This window comes from Penicillium cataractarum (assembly GCF_028827025.1).
Source record: "Penicillium cataractarum strain IBT 29864 chromosome Unknown utg000004l, whole genome shotgun sequence".
NCBI lineage: Eukaryota > Fungi > Ascomycota > Eurotiomycetes > Eurotiales > Aspergillaceae > Penicillium > Penicillium cataractarum.
In genome coordinates this window covers 983,514-1,000,525 of record NW_026622740.1, presented here as the reverse complement: position 1 = coordinate 1,000,525, position 17,012 = coordinate 983,514, and the positions used below count along the sequence as shown (strand labels likewise).

General features: G+C 52.0%; 6 protein-coding genes across 6 annotated transcripts; 1 reads left to right on the top strand and 5 right to left on the bottom strand.

The window, feature by feature from the left end:
• Positions 1 to 1,371: 1,371 nt before the first annotated feature.
• Positions 1,372 to 4,458, bottom strand: anxc4 (annexin ANXC4; the record flags this gene model as incomplete). The annotated part of the gene is made up of 2 exons (XM_056697829.1): positions 1,372 to 1,665; positions 1,759 to 4,458. The coding sequence occupies 2 exons, from the start codon at positions 4,456 to 4,458 to the stop codon at positions 1,372 to 1,374; spliced, it is 2,994 nt and encodes a 997-aa protein (XP_056556354.1).
• A 1,316-nt stretch (positions 4,459 to 5,774) lies between these two features.
• On the bottom strand, positions 5,775 to 7,541 carry aspE (septin; the record flags this gene model as incomplete). Its single annotated transcript, XM_056697828.1, has 2 exons — positions 5,775 to 6,942; positions 7,045 to 7,541. 2 exons carry the CDS (start codon positions 7,539 to 7,541, stop codon positions 5,775 to 5,777), a joined length of 1,665 nt encoding a protein of 554 aa, XP_056556353.1.
• A 3,083-nt stretch (positions 7,542 to 10,624) lies between these two features.
• On the bottom strand, positions 10,625 to 11,832 carry N7496_004898 (uncharacterized protein; the record flags this gene model as incomplete). Its single annotated transcript, XM_056697827.1, has 5 exons — positions 10,625 to 10,976; positions 11,029 to 11,190; positions 11,249 to 11,305; positions 11,374 to 11,704; positions 11,757 to 11,832. 5 exons carry the CDS (start codon positions 11,830 to 11,832, stop codon positions 10,625 to 10,627), a joined length of 978 nt encoding a protein of 325 aa, XP_056556352.1.
• Positions 11,833 to 12,926: 1,094 nt separating this feature from the next.
• On the bottom strand, positions 12,927 to 13,727 carry N7496_004897 (DOPA 4,5-dioxygenase family protein; the record flags this gene model as incomplete). Its single annotated transcript, XM_056697826.1, has 3 exons — positions 12,927 to 13,246; positions 13,332 to 13,389; positions 13,449 to 13,727. 3 exons carry the CDS (start codon positions 13,725 to 13,727, stop codon positions 12,927 to 12,929), a joined length of 657 nt encoding a protein of 218 aa, XP_056556351.1.
• Positions 13,728 to 14,296: 569 nt separating this feature from the next.
• Positions 14,297 to 15,675, bottom strand: N7496_004896 (uncharacterized protein; the record flags this gene model as incomplete). Its single annotated transcript, XM_056697825.1, has 2 exons — positions 14,297 to 15,509; positions 15,578 to 15,675. The coding sequence occupies 2 exons, from the start codon at positions 15,673 to 15,675 to the stop codon at positions 14,297 to 14,299; spliced, it is 1,311 nt and encodes a 436-aa protein (XP_056556350.1).
• A 319-nt stretch (positions 15,676 to 15,994) lies between these two features.
• Positions 15,995 to 16,991, top strand: N7496_004895 (uncharacterized protein; the record flags this gene model as incomplete). The annotated part of the gene is made up of 3 exons (XM_056697824.1): positions 15,995 to 16,210; positions 16,283 to 16,502; positions 16,567 to 16,991. 3 exons carry the CDS (start codon positions 15,995 to 15,997, stop codon positions 16,989 to 16,991), a joined length of 861 nt encoding a protein of 286 aa, XP_056556349.1.
• Positions 16,992 to 17,012: the final 21 nt, after the last annotated feature.

The window sequence follows — 17,012 nt, the reverse complement described above, 5'->3', positions numbered from 1 at the left end:
AACTAAGCTAACCTCTCCAGCGGCGCAGGCTAAGAAGTAACAAGGTGGGGGAAGTAGAAATGGCTCCGATCCCTCTGCATGTCACCGACGTCCAACACGAGATCAGGTCTACTTTCACCGATATTAAACCGCAAGACGATATCACAGTAGCAACACTACTCAACATCTAATCTTAAAGTGACCAGGAATATTCCAATAAAAATTTACCCTTGATATTACCCCCAAAGCCAAGAGCACAGGCCAAGCCCGCCCAGCCATCCCCCCTTCTTGCCGAGCCCCAGAGTATGAACGAATCCTACATAGCTCGCCCAACATACCCCAGATTTCCACGATTTCACAAAATACACATCCTAGCCATCCTTGTATTAGGTAGCAATCAACCCCCCATCTCCATCTACCCCTTGCCCACTGCATCTTTCCATGCCCAGAACGTGGTTATCATATACGTCCCATCTAGAGTACTAGCAGAGTACGGTGTACTTCCAACCAGTGAAGTGTATAGAAACTACTCCGCACAATGTCCGGTTATATCATTATGCAGCTATTCTGCATTTTGTCATTCTCTTGCCACGAGCATAGGGCACGAGACTGCCCCATGTTCTATGCCGATCCCTTCGTCTTGGCTTCGTTGATCATCGGCCTCGTGCATAGATGACCAGTGATCAGAAGTCATCGTGCATATTGCGGAGGTCTAAACCCGGGAACCAACACCAGTGCTGTACCGAGGGGATTTAGGATTGTAAGTAAGTAGTCATATCCTCGTAGTAGATCACTGCTGCCTTTGTTGCCTCGAACTTGTGAGTTCTTTGTGTCATACAGCGAGGTGTAAGGGGGATAAACCTCATGCGGAGATACAAATGTAGAGAATAGAATCAGAACATGTCTATGACTGACAGACAGAAGGTTATGTTCACCGCTCCTATCAAGGGCTACAACTTGCTTCGTTTGATTGCAACTCTGTTCCCTTTACCGTCTTTTATCCCTCGGTTCCAAAGTAAAGTGGAAAGCTACAGATATGCAAGGCCATCTCGATATGGAAAACCAAGAAATGACTACCACGACGGCATTCATAGAAAACTAGAGGCAGTACGTAATAGATCGGGCACAACCTCACGTGCCACTGATCAAGATATCTCTGATTCAAAATGTAATCAGAACATATTCCAACCTAGCATTCAGTCTCGCTCATGGAATTCAACCCAGATGCCCAACTAGGGTAATTCTATTGAGGTTCACGATAAACTACAGTTCAACGTAGGACCTCCAGATATACAAAACACACAATAGCACATATCCCTTTCTCTGTAAAACACATGAACTAGCCTTCCATATACACTAGAAAATAATCTCCCTTCCCCCTTCCAACCCATCTCAAGTCGAACTCCGAGCCAACTCAATACAAAACTCCCCCCACTCACTACTCCCACTCGAACTCATAACCTCCTCCGCAATCGCCTCCTCCACACGCTCATTATACCGTCTCCGGTACTCACTCTTGACCAGCTCCAGGTGCCGCGGTTCCCAATGCAACCGCACAAGCCGGGAAATGAGTAACTCGGAGCGCTCACGGCCGGTACGGGATTCACGGACGGCTTGGTGGAGGAGGAGGGCGTCGCGCATGGGGCGGTTTATTGCGCCGTTTAGGATGTGGGCTAGTGTTTCACCCTAGAAGAACAGAATATTAGCAACCGTAATGACAGTGAAACCCCCAAGAAAGACGAATAGCCAAAATGAAACAAAGAGAGAAGCAAAACGTACCACCAAATTCCTCGACTTGGCAATCATCGCCCTCGCAAAATTCACCCGATAAACAGCCTCATACTCCCTCAACATCTCCCTGAGATGCGCATCACTCCTCAAAACAATAATATTAATCATAGCCGTCTCCCCACCTTCCCTCGAAACCAACGCCCGATGCAAATCCCCAACATCCTGCCTAATCAACCTCTCATCCAGCGGCTCCCTCTCATCCTGCCTCCTCTCCTCAAGCGCCAACAACACCGCCGTCCGGAACTTATCAGCCTTGAGTTCCGCCCGCATACACCGCTCGAGACTATCGTTGTACCGGGTATCCCGGAAACAGGCCTTGATTTCGCGGATGGCGGCGTTGGACCGGCCGATTAGGGACTCGATGAGGAGTTCGCGCCGGGATGTTCCGGCTTGGTAGTAGCAGTTTGCCCAGTAGGCTTCTGATTCCCAGCGGCCGAGGGCGGTGGCATAGGCGACCTTGCCGAAGGAGGAGTTGCCGAGTTTCAGGCGGAGGTGTTTGGCGAGGTTGATGCCCTTGCCGTGCATTTTGACGCGGTTTTTGTATTCCGCGCGTAGGAGGAGGATTTCGTCGCTCGTTAAACTCGGGAGGACCTGGATGATGGTCTTGTTGTCGATTGTGCGGTGGTTGAGGGCGTTTTGCATGTCGACTGCGTCGGCGCCGGCGTCGTAGAAGGAGACGCGCTTGCGGCCGGTGGTGGGTGAGATGACGACTATGTTATCGCGCTCACGGTCACGGTCAATCGACGTGGTAGAATCGTGGCGGTCGTGACGGAGGCGGCGCTTGTCGTCCTTGCGATCATCGCGGTCCTTTTCTTTCTCCCTGATCTTCTCTTTGCTGCTGCGGTGGCGGGTTTCCTTTTCGCTGATTGATGATTTGGAGCGGACGTGTTTCTTACGGCGTGATAATTCAGAGCCTGAGTTACCACCATCGAGTGGCTCCAGGTCCGAGATGTCATCGTCCCGCGCTGGCATGACAATCGGAGATGGCATAGGCGAGATGGACTGGTAGGTACCGTGATAGGCCTCCAGCAGTGGACTAGCCGGAGGGTGACCGGCGTGTAGACTGTGAGAGCCTGCAACCGCAAGATTATTCGCAGATGACACAGACAGACTATGCGGCCGGCCTCGTCCGCCGCCAGGGGTAATCTCCACCAGTTGCTGGGGCTGTTGTTGATGACCGTGGCCATGCCCATACTGTGGCTGTAGTTGCTGATGCTGATGCTGGGGCTGGGGCTGTTGTTGCGGTGGTGGTGGTGGTGCAGGCTGCTTGTCTACAAACTGTGGTTCAGTGCTATACCTGTACGGGTACGCAGCCGGCTGAGCGTCACGAGGCTTGTTGTTGAACTGCTCGTGTGGCTTTGCAAACTGGTCATCTGGCGAGGCAGTATAAGGTTGAACAGGAGTCGCCTTGGAAGCATATCGAACATTGGGATCGACATGCGCATACTGATACTGAACCGGCTGCGCATACTGTCCAGGAAGTGGGTGAGAAGCATCAGTAGCAGAGGCAGTACGGTAATGCGATGGTGTATAAGGACCAGAAGAAGCGTGTGCGTATGGAACCTGCTGCTGGGCAGGGAACCCGGCATACTGCGGCATTGGGAACGAGGGCGCAGTCGTTGCGGGAAGATCCGCATACGTCGAGGCCGTAGGGAAGCCACCGGGCATGGTCGAGGACACTCCAGCTTGCGACGACGGGTGCGAAGCAGGAGGCACGAAGCCCGGACGCTCACACTCAGGAATGGGATCCCAGTCCGACGACTTGGGATCTGGACGGGCAGGCTGGCGCGGTGCACCAGGCTGTGCATACTGATACTTGCCCGGGCGAGCATAGCTCGGATGACTACCCAGAGCATCACCATACGCCAGTCCATCATCCGAATCGTCGGACGAATCATCCAACCTGCCATCCCGACTAGGCGGGGACGAAGGCCGACGTTGATGAGACCGAGGCGCATACTCGCGCGATTCTCTCAAGGAATCCTTCGAATTCCTCGGATCACGAGGGTCTCTCGAATCTCTCAAAGAGTCTTTCGAGCTTCTTGGATCGCGTGAGTCTCTCGAGTCTCTTAAAGAATCCTTGGAGCTCCTCGGGTCCCGCGAGTCCCGCGACTCTCTCAAAGAATCCTTAGAGCTTCTTGGATCGCGTGAGTCTCTCAAAGAATCCTTCGAACTCCTCGGATCCCTCGAATCCCTCGAATCCCTCAGATCCCTCTCCCTCGCCCTCATCCGCGCTCTCAAATCCTCCTCCTCCTCCGAAAACTCATACCTCGCATCATCCTCATCCTCCTCCCTCTCAACATCATACCGCCCCTGACTCCGCGGAACCCTCGCAACAACATTATTCCCCAGCCCATCCTCCCTCAACCTCCCCTCCTTCAACAGCTTATACTGCCGATCAATCTCCGTCTCCTCATCCGAGTCATACTCCCGTGAAGACTTAGCCTTGGGCTTAGCCGAGCGCGGCGCAATTTCAACGACCGGCGAGCGCGAGCGGGGCAGATCATATTCCCTATATGATTTGGGCGCGATCTCGACGGCTGGAGAGCGGGAGCGCTGTCTTGACCGTGGTGGTTCAAGCTCCAGCAGATCTGGTGCGCGGGAGTCGCGAGATCGGGAGCGTTCGCGGGAGCGGCCGGGGGACTTGGAGCGGGTGCGCGACCGTGGGTCGTTGACCTGGAGGGACATTGTGTATCCAGGGTCCTTGGTGGGGGTGAGCCGCCGGAATTGGAGATGTGTTTACCCAGTGAAGTATAGCAGAGCTAGCTTTGGGTGAGTGTAAAAGATATAGGAGGTCTGTGAAACTCAGACGGTCAGTTCTTAGTCTCAGCATGAAGGAAGGTCTCTCTCGCTCTGCTTAGCTCGAATTGCGCAGCGAGGCTGCCCTTGTCGATCTGTGCGAGAGAGCGGGGAAGATAAACCGGGAACGAAGAAAAAGGTTGTGGCCCACCTAGTGTACGGCGCGATAGGAGCTAGATCAACTACCACGGAGACATGAAGCTCAAAGAAAGAGAAAAATGTCTGTGGGAAAGTAAGAAAGAGAAGCAAAAAGGAAAGGTCAAGTAGCGCAGGGGAAAAGCAAAGCCCACTGGCCCAGTGGTGAGCCTCTCGTATTGCCCTACCTGCGGGGAACTTATGCAGCAGCCCTCGGCCAGCCCGACGGATCCTGGCAATTCTGCAACCCCCTGCACAGTCTGAATGTGAATGGCCCCCAAAGTAGCCGCGTATTTGACCGGGTGATTGGCTGAGGACAGAGTACTGGGCGTGCGATCGCTGTGTCCAGTTTGCGTGGCGTATTTCAGCCGCTCAGAGATTCGTTGTGACAATGCAGCGGGGACGTGATAAATCTAGCCAAGGACCGGACAGATCCATAGTAAGCACATATCATCATCGAGGGGATACACTCCACTTCCTCGTCAGAAAGGTGATTGTTAAACAGGCCAAACCAGGGAAATTCGAATTATCAAGCAAGAGGTAGAAAAGAAAGGATATCTACAGAACTACAAGCACTCTACTCTCTACAAGTCTACCAAAGTCCCATCATACTCGTATCATACTGAATACACAGTCACCAGCTAAAACAGCCATTCACTGCAAGCAATGCACATAAGCAACTTTGAAAAAAAGGCCTTGAATACAGGATTCGTTCACTCCGGATACGGCGTGACACATTTTGTCAGAAGGGAAAGATATAAGTGGATAAAAGGTCAAGAGGCAGAAAAAGGAAGGTCAGGAAGTGGATTTGTAGTTGTAAACCAACAAAAAGGAGACACGAAAAGGAAAGGAAAGAAAGTCCACGGTCGAATAGACATGACCATGGAAAAGAAAAAAAAAAAGAATTCGGGGGGTATGTGCGAAAACTGCAAGCTATGCGAACAGGCGGAAAAGGGTCGGGAATCAAACAAAAAAAAGGGCAAAAGTCAGATACACGGGCCGAGCCAGAGAGAGGGAGGAGGGGTAGGAATCGGAGTCAAAAGGTGAAAAAGGCAGGTTGATTCGTCCATTTATCGCGTACGGCGACCGTCGTGAATTGGTCCCATGCGACTTCCGTATGACTTCTTGGATGGCAGCGGCGTAGGCTGGCCATTACGGTTGAGCCGGTTGGTTCTCCAGCGCTCGTACCAGATCACACGGCTGGCATCACGCAGCTCCGCCCGCCATTCACTGAACACCGAGTCCTTCAGGCGCACAAAGTCACAGTGCTCGGGATCGTAAGGGTCGGCGAAACCCCAGGGGAATCGACGTCCGACCGGTTCTTCCCCAGAGGCCAAGGAGTGCGGGTCCGGGGAAAGGATGGAGAAGGGAACGTGCGGGTTGGCGGGTGAAGCACCGAGGGAGTTTTGACTGCGTTGCGAGGGCGACTGGGGGATGACTTGCTCCGACTGTTCCTGACTCTTTGACTCGGTCGGGCCGTTGGTCTGCTGCTCTTCCTTGGATTCACTGCCTTCTTCGGTAGGCTCGGTGGGAGTCTTGGGGGTCTCTCCTGACACGGATTCCTCCTCATCCGCGCTCTCCGATGAAGTATACTCCTCCTGGTCCTCCAATGTCAAGATCTCCAGGGGGTCGATATTGGCCTGTTTCAAGCTGTTCCACACGGCCTTGCGAAGGTATCCCATGTGCGCAGAGGTAATGGTATCCGCCTTGCTAATGACCGGGACAATGGTGGTCTTGCCCAGGATGGTGCGCAGCACCTGCAAGTCGAGATTCTGGTCCAGGATGCCGACCACCGGGGCGTCGGTAGCTTTAGCAGTGCCATTGGCGATGCGCTCGGCCGCGGCAATGTTCTCATCGAGGCGAACGGGGTCCAGCAACAGGAAGGTGCAGTGGATATGGGTGTCGCGAGCACCGGGAGAACGCACCACCTTCATCTCCTCCGCGAGGGTCTCCTCAAACTTGCTCTCCAGGAAACCAGTCACGGCACGCATCTGCAGGTCCACAATGTTGCGCTCGAGACCGGTGGAATCCCAGAGGGTCAGACCGACGCGCTCTCCATCAATCTCAGTCTCTAGGTATTGCGAGGTGAATCCTTCGTAGGCAGAGGTTTGGCGTTCCAATTCTTCCAGCTCCTCCGGGCTGCGAGAGGGGTGTTTGTGTGGGGGCATGGTCAGAGCCTTGCGCAGGAAGTTGAGGAAAGAGGTCTTGCCGGAGTTGCGGGCGCCAACCACGAGCACACTGTAGCATGATCAGTAATTGATTTTTGGCTTTGGGTAGAGTAAGGCGACTCCAGTAAGGATGTTTTTGAGGCAATCGTTAGATGTATATGTCTCCACTTACTTGTAAGGGGTGGGATCCTTCCGGCGACGAATACGACGGGGGCTGTTGACGGTGCTCATGGCACTGCTGGCATAGCTGTAACGACCACGATGGGTCATGCTCTCCGTACGCGCGTAGGGGTCAACGGCATCGACGGGTGAACTCATGGATGCAGTAGGGATGGCGATTCCAGAATGAGGACGAGGCATGGGAGGCTCAGGGGCAAGGGTATCACGTTCTTCACCACCAAAGGTCTCGAGTTGGGGAGTGGGGGAAAGATCCGGCAGACGGGGGGCGTTCTTGGGGGCGTAAGATTCACGCTGACGACGGAGTTCCTCTTCCATAGCTTGGGTCTTGGACATCTTCTTGCGGCTGCCGGAAGGCTTGCGTTCACCGAGCGGCTCGGTAGATTTCGAACGACGAAGGAAACCGAGCGAAGTGCGACGGGCGGCGAGAGATTGGCCATTTTCAACGGGCAGCGCATCGGAAGGCGCGCGGCTGGAGGTGGGCGTTGCCATTTTGGGAAAGTGTGGCAGTTTGTTGTTTCAGGCTGATTTGCGCGTAACTCAATGTGGTATGATTCTGTACTGATGGAGAGTTGGCTTTATACAGGTGGGGTTCAATTGCTGTATATCTGATACACTGTAATTTCAGGCCATCCTTTCTGTTAGTTTTCACTCTAAATCTCTCTTCTTGTCAAGGGAGTCAAATCCGGATTTAAGTATGACTTTCTTTCCCCGCGTGCGGAGTCTGCGGGAAAGTCCACCATTCCGATCGATGACCATCCCCGCCATGTAAGGGGTTATGTGCACTCACGTGGGAATATACACGAGCTAGGATGCCAATTGCAATTATCAGGGGAATGTATCAATGCTGATATCCTAGATTGTTCCGAGGATATACGAGTCGACAAGGGAAACGAGCGGGGGAATTCGAAATATACAGGTTATCGATGCGAGTCGAACCGGGGGGAAGATTGGACGTGGCGGGGATCGAATGCGATTGCGGGATTTCCAAAGGTCCAAGTTCGTCGCAAATGCGAGTTCGGGCTGCAACGGCAGGGGAAGAAAATCAAAAAAGCGAGAGTGAGATCCAAAGGCGACAATTGCTCCCAGCCAGTGTGAGGTTGTCGATTCTGCGGCACGTCGCTACTGGAGGACGGGGCGCAGAAGGAAAAAAATAAGGAGAGGGGCCGATTGTTCGAATTGGTCGTCCTTTCCAAGTTTCTTTTTTTTGGCGGTATTGTATTTTTTTTCGGGGATGAGATGGGAATTGATAAATGGCCTGCTCACAGCGTCCGATTCTCGCGGCGCTTGGAGAGAATGGAAGAATGGAAGGGAGGGTGGGAGAGAGAAAAGAGAGGAGGAGGAAGAGGAGATGAGGGCGAGAAGAAGACCAGAAAGGGACGCCAGCCACGGACCAATCGAGAGCTCAATTAGGAGGGGGGAACTTTTGCTAGGTTTCTGATGGAGGACTGCGTAGTACGTGCATTGAAGTTTAATGTTTTAATTATTCTCACGACATTTTGATTCGTACGGGGAACGCTCTCTGGGAAATGCGCTGTCAATCCTAAATGTGATAGACTCGAAGTATCGTGCAGGACTTGCATGCGAATGATAATAATGAACTATGAACCATCTCTTCTCCCAAGCTTCAATTCCCCTCTCAGACCCTCCATTTCCATCGGTCTCAGGTTTCAGTTTTTCAGTTCCCAAGATTCAGATTCAGGGGTAAAGAAAAAACATTGAGCGCGGTCCAGAGCCCCCGAGGGAGACGAGTCCCCCACTTGGAGCTTCTGTGTGGACAGCTGGACGGTTCGTTCCACGCTGGCGGGCGGCTAAGGCCCGAACGGGGTAACATGCTTGTCGATGAATTTCCGGAGCTGACAGAGAGAAAGACTCCAGTTAGCATAATAATGATAGAGAGTACTCTCTAGAATCCTGGATACATCCAAACTTTGTGATGCAGAGATCATCATCTTGACTATACTCTATCATATATTCTCTATACAATACCTCTTTAACTAAGTACTAGTTATATAACTCTCTCTCTCTCTCTCTGCGTATTGCCTTCCCCCTGAAGGGCTGTTGGCACGTGCACAACGGGACCGTTTCCCTTCTCCACCTCGAGATCAGCACTGTTCTTTGTTTCTCTTTCTTCATCTTACCAAGATTATCATCATCCGTATTTTAAGATAATTACTCACGATGATTCAGGTTCAATTAATCAATTCAACCACCAATACACAATCTACCGTTCCCTAGATTCGCACCCGGTCGCAGCCGGCGGATCAGATACTAAACACTAACCCACCCAACCAGACCTCCTCGTCCTAGCAGATGCCACTCACCGGTACCCAACTCCGAAGCTAAGGGCCCAATAAGATTGCCAATTTGCCAATTTCTCAGCGCTAGCCTACTCTAGCTAGGAAGAACCGGGTCCCCACGAGCCTCATTAAACTAGACTCGTTCATCTCGTTCGCACGACCAAGTTCGGCACGTGGAAATCCAGGAAAAGAAAGTGGGATGGCCACGATGGATCTCCATGGCTGCATGAACACCACGTTGCTTAGCCGAGGATAAGATTGATAGACTAGAATGTAATTGATTGATTCAATTCAAAACGTTTCTCTCTTTCGAACAACTTGGCCTATTTAACTCTAGACGACTCGAATATATATATATATATTCTGCCCTCTACAAAGGGATCCCGATCCCTTCACTGTAAAACTCAACAACCCTATTAAATACCATCATCCCCGCCATACAGTCTTAATCAATTACCCGCGCCGAACCCTTTATCGCGATAAGAGCAAGAAAAAAGAAAACAAAACAAAATTATAACTAAAACACCGTAGGGCAAACAACCCACGGAACATTCGCGTCTGGGACGCGTCTAGCACCGCGAACTAGCTTAACCCGAAGCTATCAAACCGCAAGAACCGATGTAGAGAGCGTCACCCAGGCACAAGTATGTCCAGACAACTTTAACCAAATACGTTTATTCAAATTGAAATGAACATCTGCAGGGTTTCAAACCCTTTCCCTTGCCTCCTGCAATCAAAGCCACCTAGAATCCTAGAATCTTGTAATTTGCGCTCAGAAAATCCGTGCACGGCCTTGTGGAGCTTGGGGTGGGTCCAGGGCTTCCAATTTCATCGCGTGCCGGAGTTACCTTGGCGGGATGAGAGATTGCCGAGTCGGAAGGACGATAACCCATGCTAGATAGCTCTGCTCCGTTAGCTCTGCGGTGTGAGGGTTCAAGGATGTTCGTAGAATGATATAGCTAGGCCCGTAGGAGGGCTATATCATACTGCCATGTATCCTGGGCGTGATGGTATAAGCCTGAGGTACGTGGCGGAACTGGAGATTTCCCCTCCATCTTATCTAGTTAGTTATTCTTAATAGAGATTAGTGATAAATAGAATATTGCCACTGATTGTTCCTATGCCACAGGAAACTCCCGAATATATATATCTTAGCCCTGCTAGTGCTACCCAATTACCAAATCGGGTAATATCACAACAACCATTCAAACTCCCAACATATCCCTCCCACAATCTCACATATCCAATATAATCCCATCTCCCACCTGACGATTGTCACTCCGCAAAAATCCTAAACGGCAAAACAACACACGGCGTCGACGGACAAACATGTTTCCGATCCAACGTCTTAAATCTCGGCCCATCCGGTCCAGCAACGTACTTTGCCTCTCCGAAAATCGTCGGTTCCCCGGGAGGTTGGTCATCACCCCACCGGCCATTAAAATACAGCCAGGCAACGGGGGTATCCGAAGACGATGGTGTGAAAATACTGGTGCTGGGATCGTACGTATAGGCGTAGGCGTTGAGGGTGGGATCCCAGAGGGGCCCGCGGTCTGTGTAGTCGAGGAGGAAGCCCGTGGGGAGGTTTAGGCCCGGGATTGTGTGGTCGTGTTGGCTGTTATGCATACTGTGGTTAGAAGGTAGATCAGTATAGGATGGGATGGAGGGTTGAGACGGACCCTTTTACGGCGTAGTTGGCGTGTGTTCCGTTGCCGGAGTAGGCGTAGGGTCGTTTGCCTTCCTTTTCGAGGGCGTTGTATGTAAAGGCTTGGCCGCTGGCGTGTTGGCTGAACCACAGTGCTTGGGGGGTGCCGTTGGCGAAGCGGATCATGTTGTGTTCCCTAGTCGTTGATTAGAATAGAAGAGCAGCACAATGTCTAAAGTCAAGGATAGACGAACCAGTCACCGATGTGATCACCAAATTCCATGCCAAGCACTATATCACCCTTGTTATACCTGAGATCTATGTTAGTCAAACTGTACAGTCTCTAACTTAGCAGATACCCTCTCTGTGCGCGACTCACGGGTAAAAATAAAAGTAAAACGCATCAACATTCCCCTTCCCATGATCAACAACGATAATCGCACACCCGGTACCATCACCAATCCGCCCCTCTGCATCTGGAGTGATACCCCGGAACCAAGCTGGCTCGGGACTGGCATCGATGCCCTCAGGGGATGTTAGGTATACGCTGGTGTTCCCCAGATTATTGACTTGGTCAAGATTGTTCAGTGTTAGTGGTGATGGTGCGCCCTGGATGGCGGTCCAATTGACATCGGGCGTGGTATGGTCAAGCTGTGCTTGTAGGTCGCCGGGTCGGTATGCGTCTTGGCTGTGTAGCCAGACCAGAGGGGCTGATGGGGAGTTAGAACGGATGTGAATACGGGTGGATAGAATTGTACATACCATACTCGTAGACATATGAGGGGATGGTCGCTGTGGATTGGACTAGAGGGGTTGTTAGAGGGGCGAGTGCCGCCATGTATGATATTAGGTGCCGCATGGTTCAGCGCTGATTTGTGGAGAGCTTGTATTGGCGAAGCCTTTTTTATCGGATTATGTTTAAGATGTTTATGTTGAGAAATTTATTCTGGTTGCGCCTTTAACTATACAAAGTATTAGCCTGGTACAGGTATAAGGTGTCGGTTTAGTGCTTGTTCACCAGGAGAACCTTGACGGCAGGTTACAGTGAGTGACTTGGACAGAGGAATACCTCAAAAATGCCGAGTAACGAGAGAACAGATGCTCCTTTTTAGCCGGATATCATCCCTTTAAGAACCTTCCCTCGGGGAGACTATCAGTCACATCACACCCCAACCTTCCAGCAGGACCGCAGTCTTCAACCCGAGTAGCCCAGCGAGTCTGATCAGGATACAAGATCACGGTGTGCCGAACCTGCATGAGAAAAGACTTGAGATCGAGAGGGTAACATCGCCCCTCCCCTCCGGTGTATATCCATGTTCAGGGAAAGAAGGGATGGCCTGGAATGTAAATGATCGCTGGGCATCAGGAACCAGGCGGGAAGTGGTTGGAGCTGATGATTCGACGAGGGAAGATCTGACTTATTGTAAATGGCCTGCATGTGCATAGAACACGGTTAGTTGCTGGTTGGTTTGATTGGCCTGGGTTGATTAGCGTGTTGAATTTAGTTTGAGGAGGGTTGTGTTCTGGACCTGGTGATCTGGTGATGTGCTCCTGACGGGGTCATTCGAGGGAAGTAAACGATCGGGTCTAATGTGGAGGGCTTAGTGGTAGTACTACTGCCGACTTGTTGTTCGTTACATTCTCCTCAATCGAGGTCATTTACATGTGCCCTTCCTAAGAGTAGGGGCTGTCGGTTAATCGTCCCTGTGGTTGTCCGAGCTGATGTTCTTACAACCCGCCAATCACAGTCCGCCCTGATACCGGCCCTTGTTATCCGATCCCTCGACAGGTTTACCTTTACAAAATACCTCTTCACCTTTTCGACACTCTCCAAACAAGATAAAATGCTCATGATTCACATTCGAACGTTTCAAATGACAAACGCTCAAAAACTCCTTAAATACCCAACTAACCACTAACCCGCACATACAGCTACAGCCTCCCCTCCTTCTCTTTCGCCTTCACTCTCTCCGCCTCCTCCTCCCTCTTCTGCCTCTCCTTCATCAACTTAAAAACCCTCAAATCCAACGGAATCCGATCCCCCAACCACGTCGCCCGCTGTGTATGATTCCGCTCCTCCTCCTCATCCACCGTATTTGGATGTACCAACGCACTAAGCGGTCCCCGGTTAATCACCAGCCAGGGGATGAAAGCCCCGAATTGTGCCGGCGTGAAGAGGTTGACTTCGAACATGGCGACCGGATGCGGGCCGATGGGTCTGTCGAAGAAGGCATAAATGCGGAGTTCGGGGACTGGAGGGGGTTGTTAGTTGGACTGATTGGAGAGGAGTGGGAGTTGGGAGATTGTGTCTGGTATGTTTGCGTATGGGGTACTTACATTCACGTCGGATGCGCTCCCATAGGGCTTTGGCATATGCGACTTGATCGGGATTCGTCTGGGCGGATGTTAGTTGGACCTGCAACGGATCAAAGTTGAAGTAGGTAGAGTCTCGACCTGGAAATGGTAGATATGAATGTCGAAGCCACCGCGACGGTCTTTGCACAGTGGATCGGGGAATTCTTCGTAGGCTTTGCTGAGAACACCGTGCTGGGGGTTCTTAAAGGACTTGCCATCGTCGTTGCGCTCTCTGATTTTCCGGATGGTTAGCATGCTAGTCGTGGGTATTGCGCCGTATATCGCAAACGACTCGCGTGACACTAACTCAGACAAGGGCTCGAGGTTTTCATAACCCTCCAGCGGGGATGGATAGGAGAAGGCGAATTGATCCGTCATTGTTGTATAGTCTCTGCCGAGGCGGTTATCGGAATCAGTCTACCGTAGATCGGAACGGGATTGATTGATGGTTGATGAGAACAATGCTGTGCGGGGTGTAGGGGAGGGACATATGTAAGACAAAGACAAGGGTATTTTGGAGATTTAAACCGGGTGAGAGTGGGGTCTAAAGAACCTTATCAATCAGTTGATCTCTAAGCAATTTGCAATCCTTAGAGTGGATGACGGATATCGTCAGTTTGGCTGAAGAATCATCATCGGCCGGTGCGGGGCTATTCCGCACTCCGAAAGCTCCGCTCATCACTACAACGCTAGTATGGTACTACCGATTTAAGGTTATCGTGCAAGGCCTGTCAAACAGGATGATGAATTCAATCAGGGGAAGTATGAAAGAGTACAGCTTTGGGCACCACGCAATACATCGGTGCCCATTCTGATCCCTCATATCACCCACGCACTAAATGCAAAAATGATCCCACGGTATCAAGAAGAAAAAGAGCCGAGAACATAAATGCACGAAAGACCATGCAACGCCACGCTCAAAAAAAGCAGATTTGCATGCCGTAGAATCACCAGGCGGCTCGGACATCAATATGTCCATCTTCGTCCATCACCTTCCCCCGATCCCACTCTCGACCCTCGCCCTTCTTTGCCCACCGTACATTCTCCGGGTTACCCTCAGTACTGGCTGCTCCCGTGAATGCCGAGTTATTCTTCCACCGATCAATGGTTTCCTCATTCATTCCTGCAGCGCGTAGTCTCTCTTCCCCTTTCTGCTTCCACCGCTGTCGGTCGCGCAATGCCTCGAGGGCCATGTCCCAATCGTCATCTGCAGTCATGAGACCTGCAACGGGACGGCGGGAAGACTTGTCTAGAGACGAAATCCGATCGTCATCAGACTGAACGTCAAGCGCAGGATCGTAGTTTGGAGCAAAGTGGGCATCGATGTTGCTGGCGCTAGGTTTGTAGGCACCCCTGCCACGTGAACGAAGAGGGACAGCGCCCTCGCCATCATTTTGTGGAGGCAACGGACCAACGAGGTCTTCCAGGGGATCCGACTCATCATCGGAATAATTGCGCTGTAGCGTTGTGGAAGCTGTGGCTCTGGTCGATGACGAGTATTGTGTCTTGTCGCGCGGATCGGTTGATGTTCGAGTTGAATGGGAACGGGATTTGAGGGGAAGGTGACGGCAGTTACGTTCGGCACCGTCTGATCGATGCTCTGTTCGTGTCCGCCGTGAGTGGGACGACCGCTTGTCCGAGGGGGACTCTGATCGGCGACGGTGCTTGCGATGGCGTTCTGAACTCCTGTCTCGCCGGGGAGATTGGCTTCGTCGGGGTGAATGGGATCTGTCACGGCCCGAACGACGATTCCGAGGAGACTCACGGCGGCCTCGATGCTCTCGGTGACCTCTCTCGGATCGATCGTGCGACTCGCCTCGGTGGCGATGACGCCGTGATCGATCTCTCTCGGCAGATGATTCCCGAGCCCGGTGTTTCCGCTGAGAAAGGGGACTCACACGCTCGTCTCGTTTCTCACGACCCCGGCGCTCCTCTCTCTGGCTTCGTGCCAGGTCCGACGTACTGGATCGATGGCCATGTCTCCGGGTGCTGAGAGAAGGTTCAGAGGTCCGGTCACCTTGAGGCTGATCCTTTAAATGCCGAAGACGATCTCTCGCCTCTCTCTCCTCCTTGCGTTTGAGGGCGGTGTTATGAGTATCGGTCTCTTTGATGAGGTGTCGCAGGAATCTAGTGTTTGGCTTGGGAGCGTTGCCAGCAGGTCTAGAAGTAAAGTCAGGTCAGTTTGTGACGTGCAGACTAGAGGAACATGATCCAGGGTGAAAACAAACTTTCGTGGCATATATGCGCCTAGTCCATCTGTTTGATATCTCTGAGAGCTATCGCGCGCCTCTCGGGCAAGGACCTCCGCAACGTAGTCGTCGTCCATGTCGTCTAGTCTTCACATACCGGGGTAAATCTAAATGTTTATGATGGCTGGGATGAGAGATGGAAGAAGAATACACTCGAAAACCTCACTCCAATCCAAGAAAATAACAAAACTCCTCCCAATCGAAAGTAGCAGAAAGGGAAGTTGACTCTCTAGCTACTTCCAAAATTGCGGCTATCGTCGTTGACCGCCTTTGCCCCCGCTGTTATCGGCCGCGATAGTTATTTACGACCCGCGTCTCAATGCGGCAGGCACGCACTCTTCACGAGTATAGTCAATTCTCGAAACAGCCACGCAAGGCTACAATTGACTGCCTACAATGACCGACACGACCGACCCATATGCTGTGCTCCAGCAACTCGAGCAAGATCAGGGCGACCTGAAGCAGAAGCTCGCGATCATTCGAATCAGCGAGCCCATTTCTGATGTCGGCGGTTCCAATCCCACTCCCTCGAAGCGTGGCTCCGATGTCTCTATATCCAATTTGAACGATCCAACGCCCGCATCCCTTGAGGCCGATCTCACCCACTACAAGGTATGGGACAAACTGCGTACTAGCCTGACATGTTGACAATAACTGACCCTTTACGTCTTCTCCACCAAATAGGAACTCTTCTCCAAACTCCGATTCTCCTACCTCGAGCAAGTGACCAAAGAAAAATTCCTCCGCGCAATCGTGGGAGACCCACCCCTCGTGGTCGGACACAATGAGAATGTCGAATTGGAGACCCAGCTTGCAGAGGTAAAGGCCGAGCTCAAGTCACGAAAGGAGGAAGCCCGCCTCATGATCGAGGAAATGGAGACAATGGGTCGAGAATTGGCGCGCCGTGAGTGTCTCCCGCCGAGTTAAAGATTCATGCCTTTGGCTAACGTCAATCGCATCCATGACAGGCTACAAGAATGTCGACGTCCAAATGACACAGCTCTCGACTCTCCCCGACTCAATCGAGAACCTCGAGTCCACTATCGCGGGCCTGCGCGCGAAACAGGTCGCCAGTATGACCTCCTCGGACCCTCGATCCTCCCAGAACCTACCACTACCTGCCACTATGGCGCTGCTCTCGGAACGGGAGGCTGAATTGGCCGCGCTGAACCGTCAAATCCTTGCTGTGCAGAACACGCTGCCTCGCAAAACTCGGGAAGCCGAAGCTATCGAGCGGGAGTGCTCTGTGCTTGAGCGACGGAAGGTCGAGGCGACCACACAGGCGCGAGAGGCCCAGCGCAAAAAGCAGCAGGGTGAGAGTGACGGGCTCGAGGAAATGGGTCGCTGGTACAGAGGTGCGGAAGAAACATTGAAAGAGATGGTTGGTGTTTAGCGACAAGGCTGGATGCTACCT